This window comes from Leptosomus discolor, chromosome 1 (genome assembly GCF_034619465.1).
Source record: "Leptosomus discolor isolate bLepDis1 chromosome 1, bLepDis1.hap2, whole genome shotgun sequence".
Lineage (NCBI taxonomy): Eukaryota > Metazoa > Chordata > Aves > Leptosomiformes > Leptosomidae > Leptosomus > Leptosomus discolor.
The window spans coordinates 75195291-75216482 of NC_141391.1; the positions used below are offsets into that span (position 1 = coordinate 75195291).

The window sequence follows — 21192 nt, forward strand, 5'->3', positions numbered from 1 at the left end:
TTTTTTTTAATTCATTTGAGGAACCCTTTTTACCAGCTTTCAAAGACTTCACAGTTTCAGTGTCTCATAGAACACAGAAAAGCCCATCCTCCTACTGTGTAATCATGTAGGTAATAACTGCATATTGCTTGGTGGGTTTTATATATTAAAACCCACCAAAAATTTTTGTATACACACACACGCATAGATACAAAACTACTTCACAAGTGCAAGGTTCGTGTCATGAATACTAGACTTGTTTTAAAAATAGTGAATGGAATGTTGCCTTAGAGAATAAAATAGGCCTAAAATCTATCCATTTGCTTTCAGTAGTGTAGAAATCTTATTTTTGTGACAGAGCGAGGGGCAGTTTTTAATGAGAAAGAGCAGAGCAGGTAACGTGGTGAGGAACAGCTTTGTTACGGGTGTCCTGCGAGGGAAAGCCAAGATCGCGTCTCTGGTTTTGTTCCCAAGACTAGTGAAAACGAAGCAGCTGCTCGTGCAGACTGTGATAATAAGGGCAACACAAACCCTGGGGGCAAGGAGGGTAAAGGAGTAGGAACTGGTGTCACTAAGGGACGTGGTGAATCAGTCTTGGCCTCTATGGAAAGGCAGAGTTGCACCTTCCGCTGCGTTTTGGCAGTGCTGGCAATCTTGACCCAGTGTTGGAAGGCAGCGGCGTAAAGCCTGCTGAGGTAGTTTTGAAGAACCTGAGGAGCCCTCGGAGTCTGGAGCTTGTTACGACTGTTTCAAAGACTCTTCGCTGTAAGCTGAGGAGAAGCGTTTGTCTAACCACATATATCAATTCTACCTCATAGGAGATTAAAGCGGTTTAGGTTGTAAAGCATGTAGTGAGCGCGTGGGACCCGGATTAAATAGATTAATAAACCATGTTATTTACCCAGCCCCGTAAAACGTCTCCTTCCCTCATCGCATATGGTTTGTAAGCGTTAAGTATTTATTTTCTGTGAGAGTGTAAATACTGGGAAGCGCGGTTTCGGCGGGAATGAACCAGGCACAGCTGAGGGAAACAGCGTCGCTGTCGGACGCCGCCCGCCCTCCGTTACAGGGCGTTGTAAGAGCCGAAGCTGAGGCCGGGTAAGGCAGAGCCGTTTCCAGAACGACTTTTCCCCAGTCCCGGGGGGCAGCGGCTGCCCCGCCTTACCCCGGGCTGCCGCCGTCCGCAGGCTCCCCTGAGACCGGAGGGGCGGCGAGGCCCCGGCGGACCGCTAGGGGGCGCCGCGGGGAGGCGGCTACCGGCTGTGAACGGCGGCCGCGGCTCCCGCGCGGGGAAGGGAGAGGGCGGGGCTGCGGGAAGGGGCACGTGACCCGAGGCGGGCGGGGCGGCCGGCCCCGCCGCTGCCTCGCTCTGGGCCGGGCCGCGCCCCTTCCGGCGGGCGCTGCCGGAATCAGCGGAGAGGGGGCGGCCGGGTCCAGGACGCTGCCTGCCCTCGCTTCCCGTCGTCGTTGCCCGCCGCGCCCCGCTGCCAGTGTCCTCCTCCGCCCCCCTCCCCCCCTCCCTTCCCTCATGGCGGTGGAGCGCTCGGGCACCGACCCCTCCCACCGCCCGCTCCGGCCTCCCCCTCCCCCCTCTCCTCCTCTTTGTCCGCGCGCGGCGGCGGCCGCCGAGCCCGTCCCGGCGGGGATGTGAGGGGCCGTGACCGCAGGTAACCGGGAAGAGGCGGGCGGGCCCGCCGCGGGGAGGGGGCCCGGCTGGTGTTGGGCTGGCTGAGGGGCGGGGGCGGCGGCGGGCCGTGCCGGCCCCTCGGAGGGCGGAGTGAGGAGGGGGCGCGGCGGTTGGGGGCGCTCGGGGCGTTGCGGGGCGGGGGAGGGCGGTGCCTGCGGGCGCGAGGCCCGTCCCCGCGTGCGGCCGCCGCCGCTAGCCCGACCGGAGCGAGAGCCCCGCTGCCGGGAGGGGCCCTGCCCGCGCCGCCGGGCTCCGGCTCGGCCCCGCCGCCCGCCTGCTCGATGGCGCCTCGGGAGCGCCGGTGCTGGGGCGGCTCCCTCGCCCCGAGCTGCGCAGGGTCCTCGGCGTTCGGTGCTGCGGGTGAGGAGGGAGCAGACCGGGGCGAGCCGTGCGGCCTCCGGGCGGGAGGCGGTGGTTGCGGGGCTGTCAGAGTTCTGGGCGTTAAACCTGGCTGCACAAGCGCCAGGGGACTGTCGTCGTGTTGGTTTCTCCGTAGTGGGAAACTTGCCTTTGGGCTCTGGAGGCCGAGGTTAACAATATAAATCTGAATATTTCTTAGGCTCTCCAGCTGGGCACCAGTGGCAAATTACGGTGTGCTTGTTCTAACAGAGCTGTGGTGGTACTTAATGGGGCGTGCGTGCTGTTAATCAAGGGGCTAAACCAGTTTGTCTTCGGTTTGGTTCAGGATTGAGTTTAGCTGAGGTTGAGAGCTGCACAACTTGGTTCTAGATCTGCTTCAGTAGAACTTGGGAGTCCTGGCAGTGCTTTAGTTTGAGGTGGAAACAAATAATTCTAATTTTGCATTGTGGATCAGAGTGATGATTTGTGTTTGTTCTCGTACTGTGAAGATACAGCCTAGGTCTGACTCTTTTTAGTTCCTGGGTTTTTTCTTAATATTTTCTTTTTCAACCACCTTTCTCCATTTTCCGGCAATATCTTTAGCATTATTTTTAGTTAAAACATAATGAACATAAGTCATCATGGCTGTTTCTGAATGCTTTTGATGTGTCTCATGGTATACAGTTAGGTTTTTTCCCCCTGAAAGGTAACAAGTTTGTTGATAGTAAATTATTGTTTCATTGATAGTAAATTATTGTGTAAGTTTTCATCAGTATCATTGTGTTTAGAATTCAGTGTCACACCAGTTTGCTTTTGTTGAGGTTACTGCTTTGCAGCATAAAATCCCAGCAAGTAGAAAGTGGGTTATAACAGATTATCAGTCATATCAAAGGAAAAGCAGTGACTAATGTCTAGATTCGACTTTAACTTACTGAGTTATCTTAAATTTGAAATTGCCCATCTTAAATACTAAAGGTAGAATTCGGTGAACCTGTGCTGGTGACTCATCCTACTGCGAATGAAGCTAGTGTACTAGGTGCAGCAAAGACGAAGCAAGACGTGTCATCTACTCTTATCTTGAATCTATTTTGATAGACTTCTGAGAAATACAGTTAATACAGTATCAGCTATAAAGCAGCATCTGTAGTTTGTGTTTAGTTAATGAGTAGCACTCAGCTTTAGTGAAGATACTTTTTAGTTTTATGTGAAAATGCTTTAATGGAAGCTCATTCTTTTTATGGAAGAGTATAACTACAAATAGCAAATACAAAGAATAAGATGTACAAAAGCTTTCAGTGTGGACTACTTGTTTTCTCACATTTGATTAAAGTGGAATTCTTGTTGCTTTTGCTTTATTAATAGAAATCTGCTGTAAAGGATTAGTTTCCTCACAGTTTAACTAAAACTTAAAATAGGGAACTTCAGAACTCTCTTAAAATAGGGAACTTCAGAACTCTTAATAGATGTTTTGCTTTCTGAGTACTTGTGCTAGTGCCTCTAACATATATATATATGCATATATATAACATTATAAACAAATATTTTTTTCCTTGCCTATGTAATATCTAAGTAATTGTATGTACAAGTTTGCACGCTCATTTAACTTTGATAAAGCTGGAAAACTGTATCTGTATTGGGCAGACTTACAGTGCAAAATTGAAGGTACTCTTTCCTAAATGTATACAGAATCTTTGGGTACTGTATGCACTCATCTTGGCCTTTTAAAGATGGATGTGACTAAGTTTTGAACCAGCAGCTTTTTTTATTTTAATGGTGTGTTATGTCTGTCCTTTCAGTGTTCTCTCTATCCCTGTGTTGTAAAAGACAAGTTCATGAGTGGACGGAACATAACTAAGGAAGAAGGCTTGGATTAAAGAGTTAGCTGTATTTTGAGGATTTTAGTAAAGTTACTGAGAAAATTTCTGTGTTCATACTCCCCACCATCCTGGAGTTCTGTAGATAAACAGCCTCTAAAAACTCACTGCACCAAAGCCAGTAATTAAAACTTTATATTAGGTTTTGTAATAAAAGTGCCTTAGCACTTAAGTTACAGAACAAAACTGAAAGGACTTGGATAGTATTTCAGTTTGACTTTAGCATGTTACCTTCTCAAGAATAGCTTGAATCGCAAGTTAGTTTCTTTGATAAATGAAGTGAAACGCAAAGGGATGAAATAACTGTAACGCTTCAGGTGAGACATACCTAAGGAATATTAAATTGAAAAATCACACTACTTTGTTATTCAAGTGTTTTTAAAATAAAAATCCTCTTTATTTTTAAAGCATAGATGAGACAATGTACAGTCTTGTGTGTCATGCATGAAAATGAGATTAACTTGAAATGATGGACATAATTTTTTTTAGCTGAATTCTTAATGTCAATTAATATTATTTTTAACTTATATTTTAGAAACCTGACATTGAAATATTTAAGAAGCGAATGCCTCTGGATTTTGGAACAAAGTTGGTATGTATAATGAGTGTTTGAAAGGCTCATCACTGAACGTTTGCATTTTTGTTGTTAGGGAGTGTTTGTTTCCTGTGGTTTTTTGCCTGTGGAAAGGAAGAAGGGAGCACATGATTGATGGTCTGTGTGTGACATGATGGTCTGTGTGTATTTGTTAAGAGCAACTTGTTGATTCAACTGCTTTTTCTTCCATGAAAACTTTATGGCTAGGAGGGCATTAAATAGGTGTTAGAAACAAAATTTTTCATGGAGCTCTTGTAAACAAGCAGAATTGAAAATAAAATAAAAAAAACCCAGAACAGTTCAAAAGATGCTGAATGGCTGTACCTGGAGTAACTATTACTACTAATGTCTTGTCAAAACAGACTTTGTTTAAAAATCCTTCCGTGTGAGTCATGACTGCTGAATCTTGTGCTGTTCAGTGATCTGGCTGAAAGGACAAAGAATGGCGTTGAGCAGGGAAGGGTCACCAGTGTGTAAACTCAGATGAATATTTTCAGGAAACATTTCTGAAAAAAAAAGCGATGCTTTTTATAGAAGTGAATGAAAGTGATCACACCTAGGCAGGAATAATTTGCTATACAAATAACAGTTTAGAGAATGGTAGTTCTGTAGAAAATAATTTAGAGGTGATAATCTAGAGAAATTGAAGAGTCAACAGTAGATGACTGCTCAGGAAGGGCTAAGAAAACCACCCGTTTCAGGAAGAGGAGTATAATCTTCCACTGTGTTGCAGCAGTAATAAATAATAATTCAGCTAAAACGCTGTAAGAGCTTTGGGAGTTTGACTTCATAGAAAAACTGTGGGCTATTGGGAAAGGACCCAGAGGGTAACACAGCAGGAGGTGCCAAGCACCTGACTTGCAGAGTGATGTTAAGGTGTGGGTGCAAAGATAACGGGAGTTGTGTCTTTTCCAAGTCCAGAGTAGACAAATGTAGCGGGCTTTGGTACTCAGAGTGAAGATCATTAGACATGAGAGTTCCTAAGCATCAAAGCATGGCTGCAGCATTTATGAGGTTATTTTCTGGGAGAAACTTAGCTGAATTACCTGTAATGAGGAGCAGCAGTGAATGATGCTGTACATGGCAAAGGGTTGAAGTTAATGGCCTATTAAGGTCCTTTTTAGCTTGGTGACATCATCTTTTATACAGTTAAGAAGATCAGGTTTTAGACAAGAAAATCGTTAATTCTAGCACTTTAAATATTTTAGCATATATTTAGGTTACTTCTGGGAGAAAAGGCTGTCTATTGAACTCTTGACGGCTGGTGGCCAAGTAGGCAAAGTTTGAACAATCCACCACATTTACTTGTGCTGACTGTAATTATTACTTCCATACAATGCGCAATTTGTAGAAGGGATACTAATTGTCTTTGGCTGATAACTCCCTCATACTTACCTGCTTTTAAATGTAAAGTATTATCTCACCTCGTGACACCACTTTCAGTGTTTCTGAGATTTAGATAACTTGTTTTTTACAATACATTTATAACATCTTTTGAGTGCTCTGTGTGCTTTTGGGAGAAAGGACTTTTCAGCAAAGCGACAAAGAAGTGTTCCTTTGTGGTTTAGACCAGAGAGTCTGTATCTTGTCAGCATTTGTGATACCTGTTGGTTACAGCTTAAAAATAAGCAAACAAACTTTGTGTCCAATCTGGACTCTCTTATGTCCTGTGATTTTTTTCAGAAAGCTTTTTCTCCATCTCTCCCTGTCTGATAACCAAACTCAGCATATGTTCCCCTTGTTGTCTGTCATGTTACTGTTACATGCTGAGAGTTATGACTCAAGATACTGGAAGATCCACAGGCAGTTCATAAATGGGTGGTTCTTCGAGGCATTGTAAATGTAGCTTCTGTGGATAGGAAAATCCTATCCCCTCATTACATCTCTGAAATCAGAGCAGAAAGTTAAGTGTTCTGCTGTGAAACTGCTGGTCTTGGATGGGTGAAATGTCCTCTGTGTTAACATCAGCTATGAACTTGATTAAAGAACCTTTGCAGAACTATACGAAATAAACAAAGCTGGCAATGGTTTTAGTTATAACCTTTACATTTTCTGGCTTCTCTCCTGTTTATTGCTTAGTAGTGGCCCTGGCTGCTGGAATGGGACAACTTCGGCATGTCCCAAAGCTGAAAAGTGAGAGGAGTATTTAATCCAGAAACTCCTCATTTCATGGCATTTTCTTATTCCCGAAGGTGGTAATTTTTCTTGGTGATACTTATGAGGACCTGTTAGTTCCTCTTTTTTACTAAGTTTTAGGGTTAAAATTGAACTACGGATCTCCTGAAGTGTAAAACTTCCTGTACCTGCTACTGCTTTGGCTTTGCAGCTACACTGTCAGTTCTACACAGGCGCGTTACATCTGCGCTGTATGCAGAGTGACCCAGGTCTCTCAGAGAGGGGGGTTCACTGTGACTGTGCGGCAGAAATGGCCAGCAAGTGTAGACACGCGTCTAAACCTTAGGTGGAAGTATGGCAGTCCAGCCCAAGCTGGAATGGGACTGGCCATGTCTGTGAGGATAAACTTGGCAAGAAGAGCTGGCGCTAATTTATGTGAAGAAGTGGTTAAGAGTTGAGTCATTTACAAGATTAACAAAGTGGTTGACAGGGAGTCAAAAACTCTTTAATGTATTTGGGTCATGAGGGAGAGTAGAACTACTAGTTTTGAAGTGTAGCGTACTTAGGGGTTTTTAAAGACTAAATTCAGAAAATTAGCTCGCAGGTTTTCCTCATTCTTCTGCAATCGAATTTCTCCTTTACTCCAAAGAAAACCAGCCTGTGCTTCTTCCCTGGTCTCTGAAATGCAGTGGGTGGAAGACGTCAGGATGGGACTAACTGATGCTCTTTACCTTTGTCAGAAATGTTTTCATGTAGATGAAACTATGCAAGCCAGGGAGAGGGGGAAAAAAAGTGGTTTTGCCAGTATGGTGAGTTCTGCTTCAGCAAAAAACTACACTACTAAAAATACTTCCATTATAATATAACTAGAGTAGCAGCTGTTGAAAACACTGGTAGAGTAGAAAAGCTCAAGAAAGAAGCCCCCCTCCCTCAGGTGTTGCTATACCAGTATCACATTTTGCACCAGCTGGAGCCAGAAGAACACTCAGCTTGATTACCTGAACAGTGTGACCTGTGACTGCTAGAAAAGGTGGCAGAGAGAACAGTCGCAAAAGTATCTTGATGTCTTTTCCTTGCATTAAAAAATGCCTCTCTTCTTCAGGGGACCAAAAGTCTTGCTTTGAATTCAAAACCAGAGAAATAGTGACGGGTTAGTGAGGTGGCTTGTTCTGGTCTGTCTCCCACAGTAGTAACTTGTCTTTTTTAGCTTTGTTTGATAGGCGATTTTGTATCATGCAAGAGTTACTTAAGTTTATTTTTTAAAGTTGCTAGAAAATGGAAGCAGACCCTTGCAGTTAATTTACTTAAATTTTTCCTGCAAAGTAATATATTAAAAATTACTGTGCAAGGGTTAAGGGAAGAGGATTTGAGAATTTTGAACTGTGGATCTTGCAGCATTTTCGGTACTGCCATGTCGAGTGCTTATTAAATGGGACTGATTTCCTGTACTTTTTCACAGCCCAATTGGATGTAAGTAAGAGGATCTATGTTCTGTTTTAATGTTAAACCTACCTGTAGTGCTCTGCTAGGCTTTTCTAGGGGTGTGGCAAATTAATCAAAGTCGGAAGCAAGAACGTACAGGGAAAGGTAGTTTTGGAAGAAAACAGGTTTTGAAGAACCAGGTGCAGGAATTGGAACTGTGAACTGGCACGGCAGACCAGAATATGATTTTATCTAGTCCTGGACTCCCAGTGGGTGCGTCCATCTCTGCCTGCGCATGTAAGAGGGTGCTTGATATTGCAGTTCCTCCCTCGACACCAGCATTGTACTCCTGCTCGGGGAGGCTGCTGCTATATCTCAACATTAAAGCTGTGGAACTCAGGTTCCAATAAGCGCTGAAATGGAAATATTTCATTCCATCCTCTTCTTCCCCCCTTTTACTTTTAAATCAAAAGCTTGTTAATGCAACTTATGTCATATATCACACTTCTGAGTATCTGGAAAATAATTGCTTAGGGAACTAAATGCTAGTCTTGGCGCATCTGTGATTGGTGTTCCCTGGAGATAAAAATTCTTTTATCTGTGGATGTTTTCTTCCTTTAGAACAGTTCTCTACAGCGTCATAATTATCAGTTGTCTTGAAATCAAAACATAAAAAATAGTTTTAATTTCCTTTCGTACTACGGAGAGGTTAATCACCTTGAAAGTACTTTGGGCTTTTTTTTCCTTCAGTTTAAAAGTTACTTATAGACATACCTTAAATTAAAATCTTGTGTGTTAGATGGAATCCAGGATATCCTCATTGCAGCTTGTAAGAGGAGAAAAGATGCACTGAATATAATTTTCTTGTTAAGCGGGAGGTTGAGTATGTAAAATCTTGATTTCTATCCTAAAAATCGCTATTTTCTGCTAAGCTTTCATTGAAGGTCTTACCTAACTAGATTTGGAGCCTTAGCAGGCGAGGTGAAAGCTTTTAAACTGTAAACTCTGCATAGTTACTGTAGCTAAGCTGAAAAAAAGATGCTTCATGCAGGTGTGGGAAACGCTTTGTAAAATACATCAACACACAGATGCCTTGTTTCTTGTTCGTTAGAGGATAAGTGCATGTGCATACATCTTAAGCTTGTTTGTGTTAGGGAGATGACTATGGGATTAAACATCCATTCTAATCTCCTTTTTCGTTTTTTCTAGTGAGTTTATATGGAAGAAATGCTGTGGCTGTTCTCAAACTGTCTTACAAACTGATTTCAATGTAAGTAATTGTTTGACCAGTATGGTCAGTTACATGGTGTGCTGGACATAGATCTGTGTACTTAATGAAAAGAAAAATGAATTGCATCTTTTAAGTTTTCCTTAAGGTTTGTCAAAGAACTTTTATTTGTTTGGGTTTCGTTTTTTATACGGCAGGTCGGAAGCCCTTCCTTCTGTGTGCTCTGACTTGTTTGCCACTCATCCACAGTTCAGCCTTACGCATGCTTCAAAGATTCCTTTTTTTTTTTTTTAAAAAAAAACACTCATAACAGAGACTACTCACAGGAGAACCAGTCACGTGAGCTGTTGAGGATTTTCCTATACAGTATGTATTTCTACCCATGTAATTCCAATGTGTTTATTTTGCTCAGGTTTCAGTGTTGCATCGTCTAGTGTTGAGTAACAGAAATTCTACCGTTCATTGATCAATGTGACAGTCTTTAGTAGTTTACGAGATGAGCCAAACTCGTGGGAGATATGACTTCTGTATTGGTCTGGTGTTGGCTATGAGTTCCAGCATTTTCATCGGAGGAAGTTTCATCCTGAAAAAGAAAGGCCTTCTCCGGCTAGCTAGGAAAGGCTCCATGAGAGCAGGTAAATGCATGTTTAAGAAATTTGCTGATGTTTAAGTTTTGCTGTTTAACAGAAGATTACTGACAGAACAGATGGTCTTGTTTTAACCTTTTTGTTTGTTACGGGTATATGAAACCTGAAACATACATCTGATGTGTTTTTTCTCTGGTGTCAGATACACCAACTCTGTGTGTGAACCATAGTGTTTAATTTGCATGTAATGCCCTCTAGGGACACTTGTTAAACGATTCCTTCCCGTGTCAGTTAAGTCTAAATTGTACTTGCAAATTGAACTTGGAAGCAGCGCTCTTAACTACATCTGTGCTCCTGATGGAGTGAATTTAGGAGAGCGTTAACTAGAAGTGTCAGGAGATTGTTTTAGAAAACTAAAAATCACATGTAGTAATAGTGTGTAATGAGTAGTGTCCCTCATTTACTATTTAATATCTGCATCAGTGATCTAGACAGTGGGATGGAGTGTGGTGCGCTCGACACGCCAGAGGGAAGGGATGCCATCCAAAGGGACCTTGACAGGCTGGAGAGGTGGACCTGTGCAAACCTCATGAAGTTCAACAAGGCCAAGTGCAAGGTCCTGCATCTGGGTCAGGGCAATCCCAAGCACAGTGACAGGCTGGGGGATGAGGGGATTGAGAGCAGCCCTGGGGAGAAGGACTTGGGGTGCTGGTGGGTGAAAAATCAGACATGACCCAGCAATGTGCGCTCTCAGCCCAGAAAGCCAACTGTATCTCAGGCTGCATCAAAAGCAGTGTGGCCAGCAGGTTGAGAGAGGTGATTCTCCCCCTCTGCTTGGTTCTGGTGAGACCCCACCTGCGGTGCTGCGTCCAGCTCTGGAGTCCTTAGCACAGGAAAGCCATGGACCTGCTGGAGCGGGTCCAGAGGAGGGCCATCAAGATGATCAGGGGGCTGGAGCACCTCCCCTGTGAGGACAGGCTGAGAGCTGGGGTTGTTCAGCCTGGAGAAGAGAAGGCTCCGGGGAGACTTCACAGGGGCCTTGCAGTGCTTAAAGGGGGCCTGCAGGAGAGAGACTTTTTACCAGGGCCTGTAGTGACAAGACAGGGGACAATGGTTTCAAACTGAAAAGAGGGTAGATTTAGATAGGATGGGTGCAGCATCCTCAGATGATTCAGAAGGCTGAATCTGAATATTTTTAATTCAGTACCTGTCATCTGTCCTAAAAGATGGTTCATCTTGAGCTACATAATTCGTGCTCTCTGGTTTGGAATGGGAAAGCATCGCTACATTTCACATGTTTGTACATGTAATCAACCATATAAACCCTGCACGATTTCCACAAAGTAGCACTCTTGTAAGAGGCACATAACACGGCTTTTTATGTCATTACAGAGAGTTGAAAAAACTGTTGTTTCAGGGTAATGCAGATACGGTCATCAGTGCTATGTCTAATACAAAACCAATAAAATAACTGGTTTTCAAAGTCGGCTGTGGGAGACACATGCACATGAGGAATTAAGATGCTTTCATTTCAGTCCATGTAACTGTAAAGCCCAAGCATCAAAAGGCTGCCAATGTTTTTAAGGGCATGGGCTGCAAAAATTATTTTATGTTATCAGTGATGGGGCTTACTGTTTGTCAATGTGTGTTTTTAATGGGGTAGCAAATATTCTTTCAATTTTAGGTCAAGGTGGTCATGCGTACCTTAAGGAGTGGCTGTGGTGGGCTGGACTTCTTTCAAGTAAGTGTCCAAAATGTATTCAAGTCAGTATCAAAAATATAATCTGCATTATGTAACTTGAGTAAATAGCTATGGCACAGGTGTCAGCAATGATTATAAAAAAGGAGCGAGGTGGGGATTCTACAGTGTGTGGTAATGGTGTCTGGTGATTTGATGGGTGCAGCTCTACTGATTTTAATATAACTTCTGTCACACCAGAGGTTCTTGCATTAATTTAACTGCCGCCTTTGGGCAGTGGAACTGGGCAGACATTGGTCTTCCCGTATCTCTTCGCTAGCATATGCCTTCTGGTTTTTGTCTTAGCAGAGAAGTGCTCAGATACAAGGGATTCTTTAGAGGGAAGCATATTTTGGGATGATGTCTGTTTTCTGAACTTTTTTTTTCTTCATTGCTTAAACTCTCGACTTACTTGTTCTGTTCAGGTAACTCTGGCCTGCCCTGTATCCTGCTATTTCAGGTTTCTCCATACAGAAGTTCACGAGTCAAGTTGGATGGCTCGGGAGCTACAACGTAGACACCAAATAACACACCTTCTAATTTGGCTGTATTAATTTTAATACCTGTTGTAGCCCCCCAGCCTCTTTTTAAAATATAGTAGTGGGGAGGGGGGTGGGTGTTCTGCTAGTACCGTTAGCTAAACGCTGTAATTGGATTTTTCCATTGTCCCCTTTCTGCATGTTTGTGTCTATAAGAACACTTGCACTGATTCACAGGTTTGTTGCATAAGACAGCCTAACTCCTTTTTTTATTTTTTTAAATTATTATTACTCTGCAGTGGGAGCTGGCGAAGTGGCTAACTTTGCTGCCTATGCTTTTGCACCAGCTACGTTAGTGACTCCTTTAGGAGCTCTCAGTGTTCTTGTAAGGTAAGAAACGCTAACAGAAAGCAGTGTGATTTTTTGGAGAGAGAAGTAAAATATTTATTTAGAAACGTCACTGAAATATGCTGTAATAAACGTGGGTTTGTTCTTAACAATAAATAAAGAGTGCTTATAAACGTCAGGAGTAACTTCTAAGTTTCTCCAAATGTGAAGTGACTGTGCTGTAAAAGGGTTCTAGCAATGCATCTGCACCTTGATCTGTGAGAAGCTCTTGTCCTCTGCATTTCAAAGACATGTTGTATACAACAGGGTAGTATTTTCATTCCGTAGAGTTACGATTTTTGTCTCTTAAGAATTATCTTTACAAGTGCTTAGATACAGAGTTTTTTGGGAGGCAGCATAAAAAAGGGGTTCTGGGGAGAGATGCCAAATATTAACAGGGAGTTCTGTCCATAGCAAGTGTCTTGAGGTAGAAAATCAATGATGCAGCTATTTTTAAGGTGCACCTTGCATATGGAAGTGACCTGTACAGTCAAAGCAACCTGTAAGTTGATGAGCAAATGAATGGGCTATTACTAATTCCATGATTGCTGGTGCTCTTTTTTCTTCTTAGTGCCATTCTGTCATCCTTCTTTTTAAATGAAAAACTTAATCTACATGGAAAAATAGGGTGTTTGCTAAGCATACTGGGATCAACTGTGATGGTAATTCACGCTCCACAAGAGGAGGAAGTAGAAACTTTGAATGAAATGTCCCACAAACTAGGTGATCCAGGTAAGAAAAATGCTGACTTGATATGTACGCAGCCCATCATTTCTTTATTATGGTTTCATTACTGCCGCTTTCAAGTTCCAGGAAGATAGCCCGTGTCTGCTTTGTGTTGTCAAAATGAAGCAGAGATTGGAGTTCTGTGACATAACTCCATCGGGAGCTTTGCATGATGCCAGTGAACTTGTCTGGCCTTGAAAAAAGAAGTGTCTCGATGTGAGCGACTGAGATGACAGTTTAAACAAATGCAGCAGCACAGTTGGGTAAACACCACTTCTGTAACTTTTTTAATTGAAGTGCGTCAGTCTGTAAGCCCCACTTGGAGCTTAATGAAATGAAAAAGTAGGTGCTGTGGTTAAGTGTCTGCTGACAAGTGTGATATCCTGGAGACTAGCTCCAATGCTTACGTGGAAGATGAGGCACTTGCAGATACCCATCTGCAGAATACTACATATGCAAAGACAAATCCCATTTTAAACATGAGGAACTGGCCAGCAGAGAGATTAAAAGGCTTAAGGAATGACCTGGTTATTGGAAATCTGCCGATGAACGCAGCAGCCCGCCAAAGCGTACCTCCCTCAACAGCATTCAGCCGCAAGCCCGTATCCAGTGCTGTCTGTGTGCAAGGCAATACAGCAATCTAATCCTGTAGGCATCTTGCTGCTGGGCTGGCAAGGGTAATACAACGTGTCTGAGCTTCATTCTTTGTTTTAGCTAGCTCACTCTAAAATCGTTGGAGGATAATGAGAAACATCCTGGACTCTTCTGATTAAGCTGAGCTGATCGTGTTGTTAATGAGCGGTTTCTCAGTACCTCTAAGATGCTTTTGACGGTGTACATAAATAACAAGATTATTGTTTTTCCCCCCCAACCACAGGTTTTGTGGTCTTCGCAACCCTTGTTGTCATTGTGTCTTTAATTCTAATATTTGTGGTGGGACCTCGCCATGGACAGACCAACATTCTCGTGTACATCACAATTTGCTCTGTAATTGGAGCATTATCAGTCTCCTGCGTAAAAGGTTTGGGCATCGCTATAAAGGAACTTTTCGCAGGAAAACCAGTGCTGAAACATCCCTTGTCTTGGATTCTGCTGCTAAGCCTTATTGTCTGTGTGAGCACACAGATCAACTATTTAAACAGGGCTCTGGATATATTCAACACTTCGATAGTGACTCCAATATATTACGTCATCTTCACAACATCTGTTTTAACTTGTTCTGCCATCCTTTTCAAGGAATGGCAACACATGGCGGCTGACGACATTATTGGCACCTTCAGTGGCTTCCTGACTATTATTGTGGGGATCTTTTTATTGCATGCCTTCAAAGATGTTAATTTCACCCTAGCAAATCTGCCCCTCTCTTTGCGGAAGGATGACAGAGCAGCAAATGGTACTTTGCCCAGCACATACGACTGCTTTAATCAGGATGAAGAAAGTTCTGCCTGTCTAGTTGAAATGCAATCCACTGAGAGTCTCTCAGCCAGGAGAAATGGAAGCCTGTCAGCCTTCTGAAACTATCTATGTGTTACTTAAGAACAATTCTGTAACTCTGGATTATTTTTTTTTTTTCTGCTGTGAAATGTCTGAGCTTGTCTGGAAAATCGTGTACTTTTTAACCAGGATGTATAGACAATCGTTAATTTTTCAGTTCAATTAGTTTGGATAATGAACACTGAAGGGGGTTTTATTTGCCTTATTTTTACTTTTAAAAATACTAAAATGACCTCAAACCACAGTTGGTTTTGTTGCTTAAGTTATGTGTAAATACTTCCATTTCATTCTTCTGTTTTAAGATGTATTGCACTAATGACAATTTTATCAAAAATAAATAGCTTTATTTCTGCATTGGTGGTAAAAAGATGGCAGTGAACCTGGGTCCTTTGTACTTCTGCCCTGCCTGAACACTGTAAAAATACTAAGAAAGGAGCTGCAGTAAGTACTCTTGGCCCAGTTTGTAAGAGAGGAAAGGGAAAGCTACAACTAATCCTTTGAAAATTCTGCTTAACTAAAGCTATATGCTCAAGCTGAGGATTTGCATCAAAAACCCCCCAGCTTTACCAATTCAGAGTAATTGGCTGGCAGCAACAAGGCAGGAGCTCCTGCTCTGCTTGGATGGGTGAGGTGGGAGCTCCTGCTGAGACATCTGATGCAGGAGGAAGGATTTGCGTCATTAGTAATAGCCAAAAAGCTACTCCCTCTTCTGTGAAAGAAGTCAGCTTCTGCCTGTTTGCTGCACTGTGCTGCCCTGGCTCTGCAGAGCTGCTCTGTGTTTTGGATGTTACAGCTTGAACTCAGAGAATTGCAGGTTTGTTTCCAGTAACAGTTATGGCTGTGATCGTCAGCTTTTTTAAAAGGGCCAAAAACCTAGACCATAATGTCACTGCTTAAAAAAGGGGTGAGGCAGTTTTAGGTAGTCATTTAAGTTCGCAAAGGCAGAAGATAAAATTAGTGATAAGGGTTTTGTAAGAGCATTTCTAGCATAGATGGGAAGGTTAGAAATTATGTGGGACAGAGCCAAGTAGTTACTGCTGCAAGTTGTCAGTGCTTACTGCTTAAGAGTATAATTTAAGGTTATTATGAGGACGACAAAAAAAACCCCCACCAGTTCCCACCTGTGAAACTAACTCTGCTGCCTTCCTTTGGCACCTGTCATACATGCAGGAAGGGCGAAGGTATGAAGCAAGAAAAAGTGCTTTAATTTCTGGTTCCAGAATGGGATTTGAACTTCTACCTAATTTGAAGGGATGTCACATCAGCAGCGCTTAGTCAGGGAAACACGTCCTTCCTCTGCTTACGCAACAACGGGCACAGTAACGGGGAGCGGCAGGGAGGCGGCCAAACTGCTGCCAAGTTGCCCAGCTCTGGGTTGCCGCTCCCAGTACCAACACACCAGCCCAGCCAAACAGCAGGTTACGATTTCATACAGGGAGGGGAGGCTGTTACTGTATGTTGTGATAGGCCCTCTGGGAGCAGTTGTACCAGGTGAACAGGTTTTAGCTTCCATTGAGTCTAATAATCTTGTTGGAAAAGAAGTAACCTACCTTGGAGAAATGGGAAACGAACATCTCATAGGACTAATGGCTGAGTTCTCTTAAACTGATACCCAAGGGAGAAAAGGGAGCATAAAATATGTATTAATGGCAGTAGTTTTAGGATGGTGGGAGACCAATTCTCTTACTGCTGAAAGCTAACTGGTAAGAATTAGGACGGACTTTACTCACATCACGATTAGCTATTTTTAAATAGTTCTTAAACAAAACCTCAGGCTTTCTTAACCATTTGTATACCACAGTGCCAAGCCAAAGCCTCAGGTGTGTCAGACTTGCCCCATAACCAATGATTATCTCAAATTAAGAAAGTTGCTCATTTCCTTAACTGAAGCCTGAAGCACTTGGTTGACTAGAAGTCTTCTGAGACTTAAAAAGAAACGTTGAAAGAAAACTGTCTGTTAAGCACCTTGTGAAAGAAATCCTGCAACAAACTGGCATCACAAAGCACAGGCTTTTCCTAACTGTCTCCCACACCCCGGGCAGCCTTGTTTGCACTCCCACCGCAGCAGAGACCACTCCAGAACAGCAGCTCTCAAGCACAGATGTCCTGGAAAAACCTGCGGTAGAGGAAATTTGCTTATAGATTGCCAGAAAATTCTCTATCCTCTGTTTTGCTGAAGAATTTCAGTCAATTTCTTTCATCAAAATCCAGTTCCCTGCCACCCCAGTACCTCCATGTTCCTCATCTGCATCCTTCCTCTCTCAAGATGCTCATTTCTACCCACTGCTGGACTCTATTCCATTGCTGTGAAACATCAGAAAAGAGCTGAGCAGGAGAAAAGATGTGCTGTAACCAACCCTTGGACTAGTAAGAGGGAAGGGAGAAAAACGGGTTCTCAAAGGGAGGCATTCGTGGTTTCACACCGGGCATTAGAAACATTAACCAACTGCCACCTCTGGAAAGCCGTATCCTGTCCTTACGCATCTGTGCCTGTTCCAGCCATCTTAGCACTGATGTTTGTTTTGGGCTGAGCCTAACAGCCGACCGAAAAGCTCTGTTCGGAGCCTGGAGGAAGCAAACAGGAGTTACTGCTTTTGGCTGAACAGGTTGCTTTGAAATTCAACTTTTACGGCAGCGAAGTTTTACAAACAATTTTACTCATGTGGTGTTTGCACAATACAGTAAGTGTAATTAAACGAATACTTCCCATACGTAAATCATTATTCACATCATTAGAGCTTATGTACTGGGATAGATTACACCTGATCACTGTAGTCAAAAATCTTGTGAACAAGAATTCCTTATCACTTGTAATTCCTTATCCCTGTGTATTGGGGTACACAGGGATGTATCGCCAACTGAAATACAAACCGTGTTAGAAGCTCTGATGAGGAAGAAGTCCCCGTTCTAATCAGCCAGACTACTGCCTTTTTTAAAGATCAGAATACTATCAGTCACCTCTATGTTAAATAGCTCTGAAACAATCACCTTAATTAGCCTTCATTTCCATAATTACTGATCTCAGAGAACAGTTTTGCAAAGAGGAAAACTAATCAACTGACTAGAAAAATTAAAGCACCAGCAGAGTTTGTTGGTTGTTGTTTTTTTGGTTTTTTGTTTTGTTTTTTTTTTAATAAAGGCTAATTAAGCAATTAATGCTCTAATACAGTCAATTAGGAATGGATTTCTAAATTATTTTTTTTTTACAGAACCCAGTTTCTTACCCTCCACAGCTCTTACTTTGACAGGTTCAGGGGGAAATTTTGCCAGTCCAGTCTCAAATGGCCCCCTCAGTACAGGAATGCAAAGAGATTTCAAAAATCTTTTACAGTTGCAGGTTTTTAATCAAAGTGTATAAAATTTTAGCCTAGAAAAATAAGTATGGATTGTATACAGTTACTGTGCTTGGAGACTGAAGAGGACAGTGCACCACTCGCATGGCACAGGCATACTGAAAAAAATGCAGATGAGAATATTCCTTAAAACTGTTGGTGTGGGGTTGGTTTGTTGTTTTTTTTTTCCTCATACTTTTAAGCCTAAAGAGGTGCAAAAAGTATCATTAGGCGGGAAGTCTAGTTGCTGGCAAGGGACTGATGAATCGGTGGCTGGAAGCAGCGCACATGTTCCACGGGTGTGCTCTCTCCATCACCAGACTTCAAATACTTGTCCAAAATAGCAATTATTTCATCATTCAGAATCTGGAACTTGCGAATTCTCTCGACCATTTTCTTCAAAGGCTGCAAACAACAAAAAAACCAAACACACAGGAATTAGCTTTGGAGATAAAAAGGCTTCAACAAAAAAACCAGCAAATGCTGTTACCTCACCTCTCCCAACAATGTTACGAATGTCTGCCTTACACAGCTAATCCAGCGAAAATCCAAGGTGTGTTCTGGTTTTTGACAGTGCTGCTTTTTGTACAAAAAAAGGGCAATTTACAGCAGTGTTGTCATAATCGGAATGCATGTACGTGAGATGGAAAGCATTAAGAAAATCCCACATATTCAGGAAATGAGAATTCTCACTGATGGGCCTTCAAACTCCAGTTCTAATGCCTTAATCTTTTGTTCCTACAACCCCTGGGGCCCTCATTTTCGGCATTTCATTCTAAAAAGCGATCGTTACCTCTACGCTGCATCCGGGTACAAACGGCTCAGATTTATTGTTGTCTTCTTTTCTACAGCAAATACAGAACAGACGTTTTCAACTCACCACATTCTTTATAACCTCGTCTTTGCCATCATGCTTTTGGACCTTCAACAGGTGGTAGCAGAAATCCAACACATCAAAGCGACGCTGCTGTCCCAAAAGCACGATGATCATACAGCCGGCCCAGTGCAAGCCGTCTCCAAAGCACTGCCTGAGACACGAAACACACCACATAAAGCACGTTTCACCTACATCTTCAGAAACATATCCACAGGAAATGCTCAGTCATCGGCCGTTATACTGAATAACAAATGCGTTAGACATTAATCTAGAAGATACTGAAAAAGCCTGACTAAATTAATAATAAATTAACTAATTTCCAGATACCACAAGTGATGCAAAATGGATGCTGAACAAAACAAAACAAAAAAACAAAAACAAAACCAGAAGACCCCCCTCCACTTTACAGAGTTACTCCAAAAAAAATTTACTCCCCAATAGACTCCTGTAGCATTTCATTTTGAAAGGAAAGAACACTTTCCAAGAAAACAAGTGGGAATTCAACACCACTCTGCTCCTTTGGGCTGCAGGCGTGAAAGGAAGGAAACGTCCTGTGCTGTTGCCTCTGTAATTGCTCAGTGAAAAGCACGTTGCAGCTCAACAGTCTTTCAAAATAAGGATATTATCGACATTAACAAACCCAAGAACTACAGCTCCTGGTTAACTCGTGTTAATCACGTTAACGTCCAAGTGCTCGTTCTTGCTTTTAATTCAGAGAAGACAAATACTTGTTAGAAATACACACACCAACGTTGAGCTGTTTTGATTTAAGTCAGCATCTGTAGGGGTCTGACCGCTATTGAAAGATGTCTGCTCTGGGGCCTGTTTGTCATGGGATCATTCGCTATACAGTGGCAGTATTTAAAACAGAGGGTTATTTTTGCTAAAAAGACAGTAATATCTGTGTTCACGCGTTATGAGCCCTCCCGGCGTTGCAGATGGACAAACCAACCCCTCCGTTCTAACGCCTTGCGCCCCCTGCCGGTTACGGGGAGGACAAGCAAAGCACTGCTGCCCGCAGGTGGACCGCGGCAGCTGGCGGTGCGCTACGTACTCCACAGTGAACTCGTGCGTTCCCACGGGGATGCAGTAGACGAACTGCATCGCGCTCCAGAGGCGATGGAATTCCACGCACTCGTCCACGTGCATCACCCCATTGCTGGGCAGGGGCCCGCGCCAGATGGGATCGTCCAGGAAGGAGCGGATCCTCGTCAGGATAACCTCAAACATGGAGAGGCCGCAGCAGAGGCGCTCTTTGGTCAGCAAGTCCCCTTCCCTTGCGATTGCTATTTGCTAAGGTGGAGAGAAAGAAAGTGCAAAATCCTGGTAAAAGCCACTTGACCACAAGACATTACTTAAAAAAAAAACCAAAACAACCCACCACCACGTTTTTCAGTTTCGCTTGGTGTATTTTAGAAGCAATTCCCCCTGACTTTAAGTGAGGTCAGAGGCCACTCACCTGGGGTTCAGTTTGATGGAAAAAACATTCAGAGAAAATTGTAAAAGCCTTTTCAAGCAGACAGGCCATTGGTGTAGCAACACTAACTGCGGTAATGCTAATCCTGGACTAGTCCCAGGGAAGTTTAAAGAATTCTTTGCCTAAATGGAGGCAGAAAGCAAACCCAAAGAGTTCAGTGCTCCACTGCTGGTACAGGCAATAGGCTCCTGCCTGCGCTCCTGCACATCTGCCTCGGCTGCTGCTGTCAGAGATGGGCAAGCTCCAAAGACAGCACAAACCGATAGCAGGCAATGCCAGACAGGGCTTGTCCCAGCTTGTGCTGTCACACAGAGCTCTCTCCTGCAGCAGCACCTACTGAACGGCAGCACCTATGGTGACAAAAGCAGTCTGAAGTCTTTGCTTCAGAGCACTTTGCTCTTAGTTTCTACTATTCACATCTCAATTGCTTGTAAACTGCAAAGCTTAGCATGGAATTAACGCACCCCTCACGCTGACAGAAAATAGAGCTGAAGCTGCAAAGGCAGTTCAAGAACATTCTCTTTGGTTGCTGTGTTTCCAGGAAAGCACAACTCGCTCATTTTCCAAGGGTTTCTAATAATCTGGCTGAGAAAGGAATAAATTGTTTTAAAACATACATATACGTGCACAAGAAAACTGATTGCTTTTGGCAGAATTTGCACTAGGACCTCCCAGGCTGGCCCTTACACTGAGAGGGTATCACATAGCAACGTACACACAAACTAGCATTTTCTCCAAAACCTGGCAATTCCAACCCAATCTCAAATGTTTTAAACTTCTGAGCTTTAACAGCTTTACCGAATGCACAGATCTGAAAAAAAAAAAACAAACCCTGTTGTGCGAGCGAGTTGGATGC

The 21192-nt window shown here is 43.2% G+C and overlaps 2 protein-coding genes across 5 annotated transcripts in view; one reads left to right on the plus strand and one right to left on the minus strand.

Annotated features, from left to right (window-relative positions):
- The first annotated feature begins 1606 nt into the window (after window positions 1-1606).
- On the plus strand, window positions 1607-14966 carry NIPA2 (NIPA magnesium transporter 2). Its single transcript, XM_086482211.1, has 8 exons — window positions 1607-1646; window positions 4415-4471; window positions 9221-9281; window positions 9652-9874; window positions 11511-11567; window positions 12343-12433; window positions 13002-13162; window positions 14034-14966. Exons 4-8 carry the CDS (start codon window positions 9736-9738, stop codon window positions 14669-14671), a joined length of 1086 nt encoding a protein of 361 aa, XP_086338337.1. The 5' UTR covers window positions 1607-1646; window positions 4415-4471; window positions 9221-9281; window positions 9652-9735; the 3' UTR covers window positions 14672-14966.
- A 3191-nt stretch (window positions 14967-18157) lies between these two features.
- The window catches only part of CYFIP1 (cytoplasmic FMR1 interacting protein 1), a 60206-nt gene continuing 57171 nt past the window's right edge, over window positions 18158-21192 (minus strand). For all 4 annotated transcript variants that reach the window (XM_086482214.1, XM_086482215.1, XM_086482216.1 and 1 more), the window contains 3 exons: window positions 19914-20152; window positions 18863-19010; window positions 18158-18387 (listed from right to left, as the gene is read on the minus strand). In XM_086482214.1, the coding sequence (XP_086338340.1) occupies window positions 18223-18387; window positions 18863-19010; window positions 19914-20152 (552 nt within the window). In that variant the 3' untranslated portion in view covers window positions 18158-18222. The remainder of the gene's footprint in view (window positions 18388-18862; window positions 19011-19913; window positions 20153-21192) is intronic.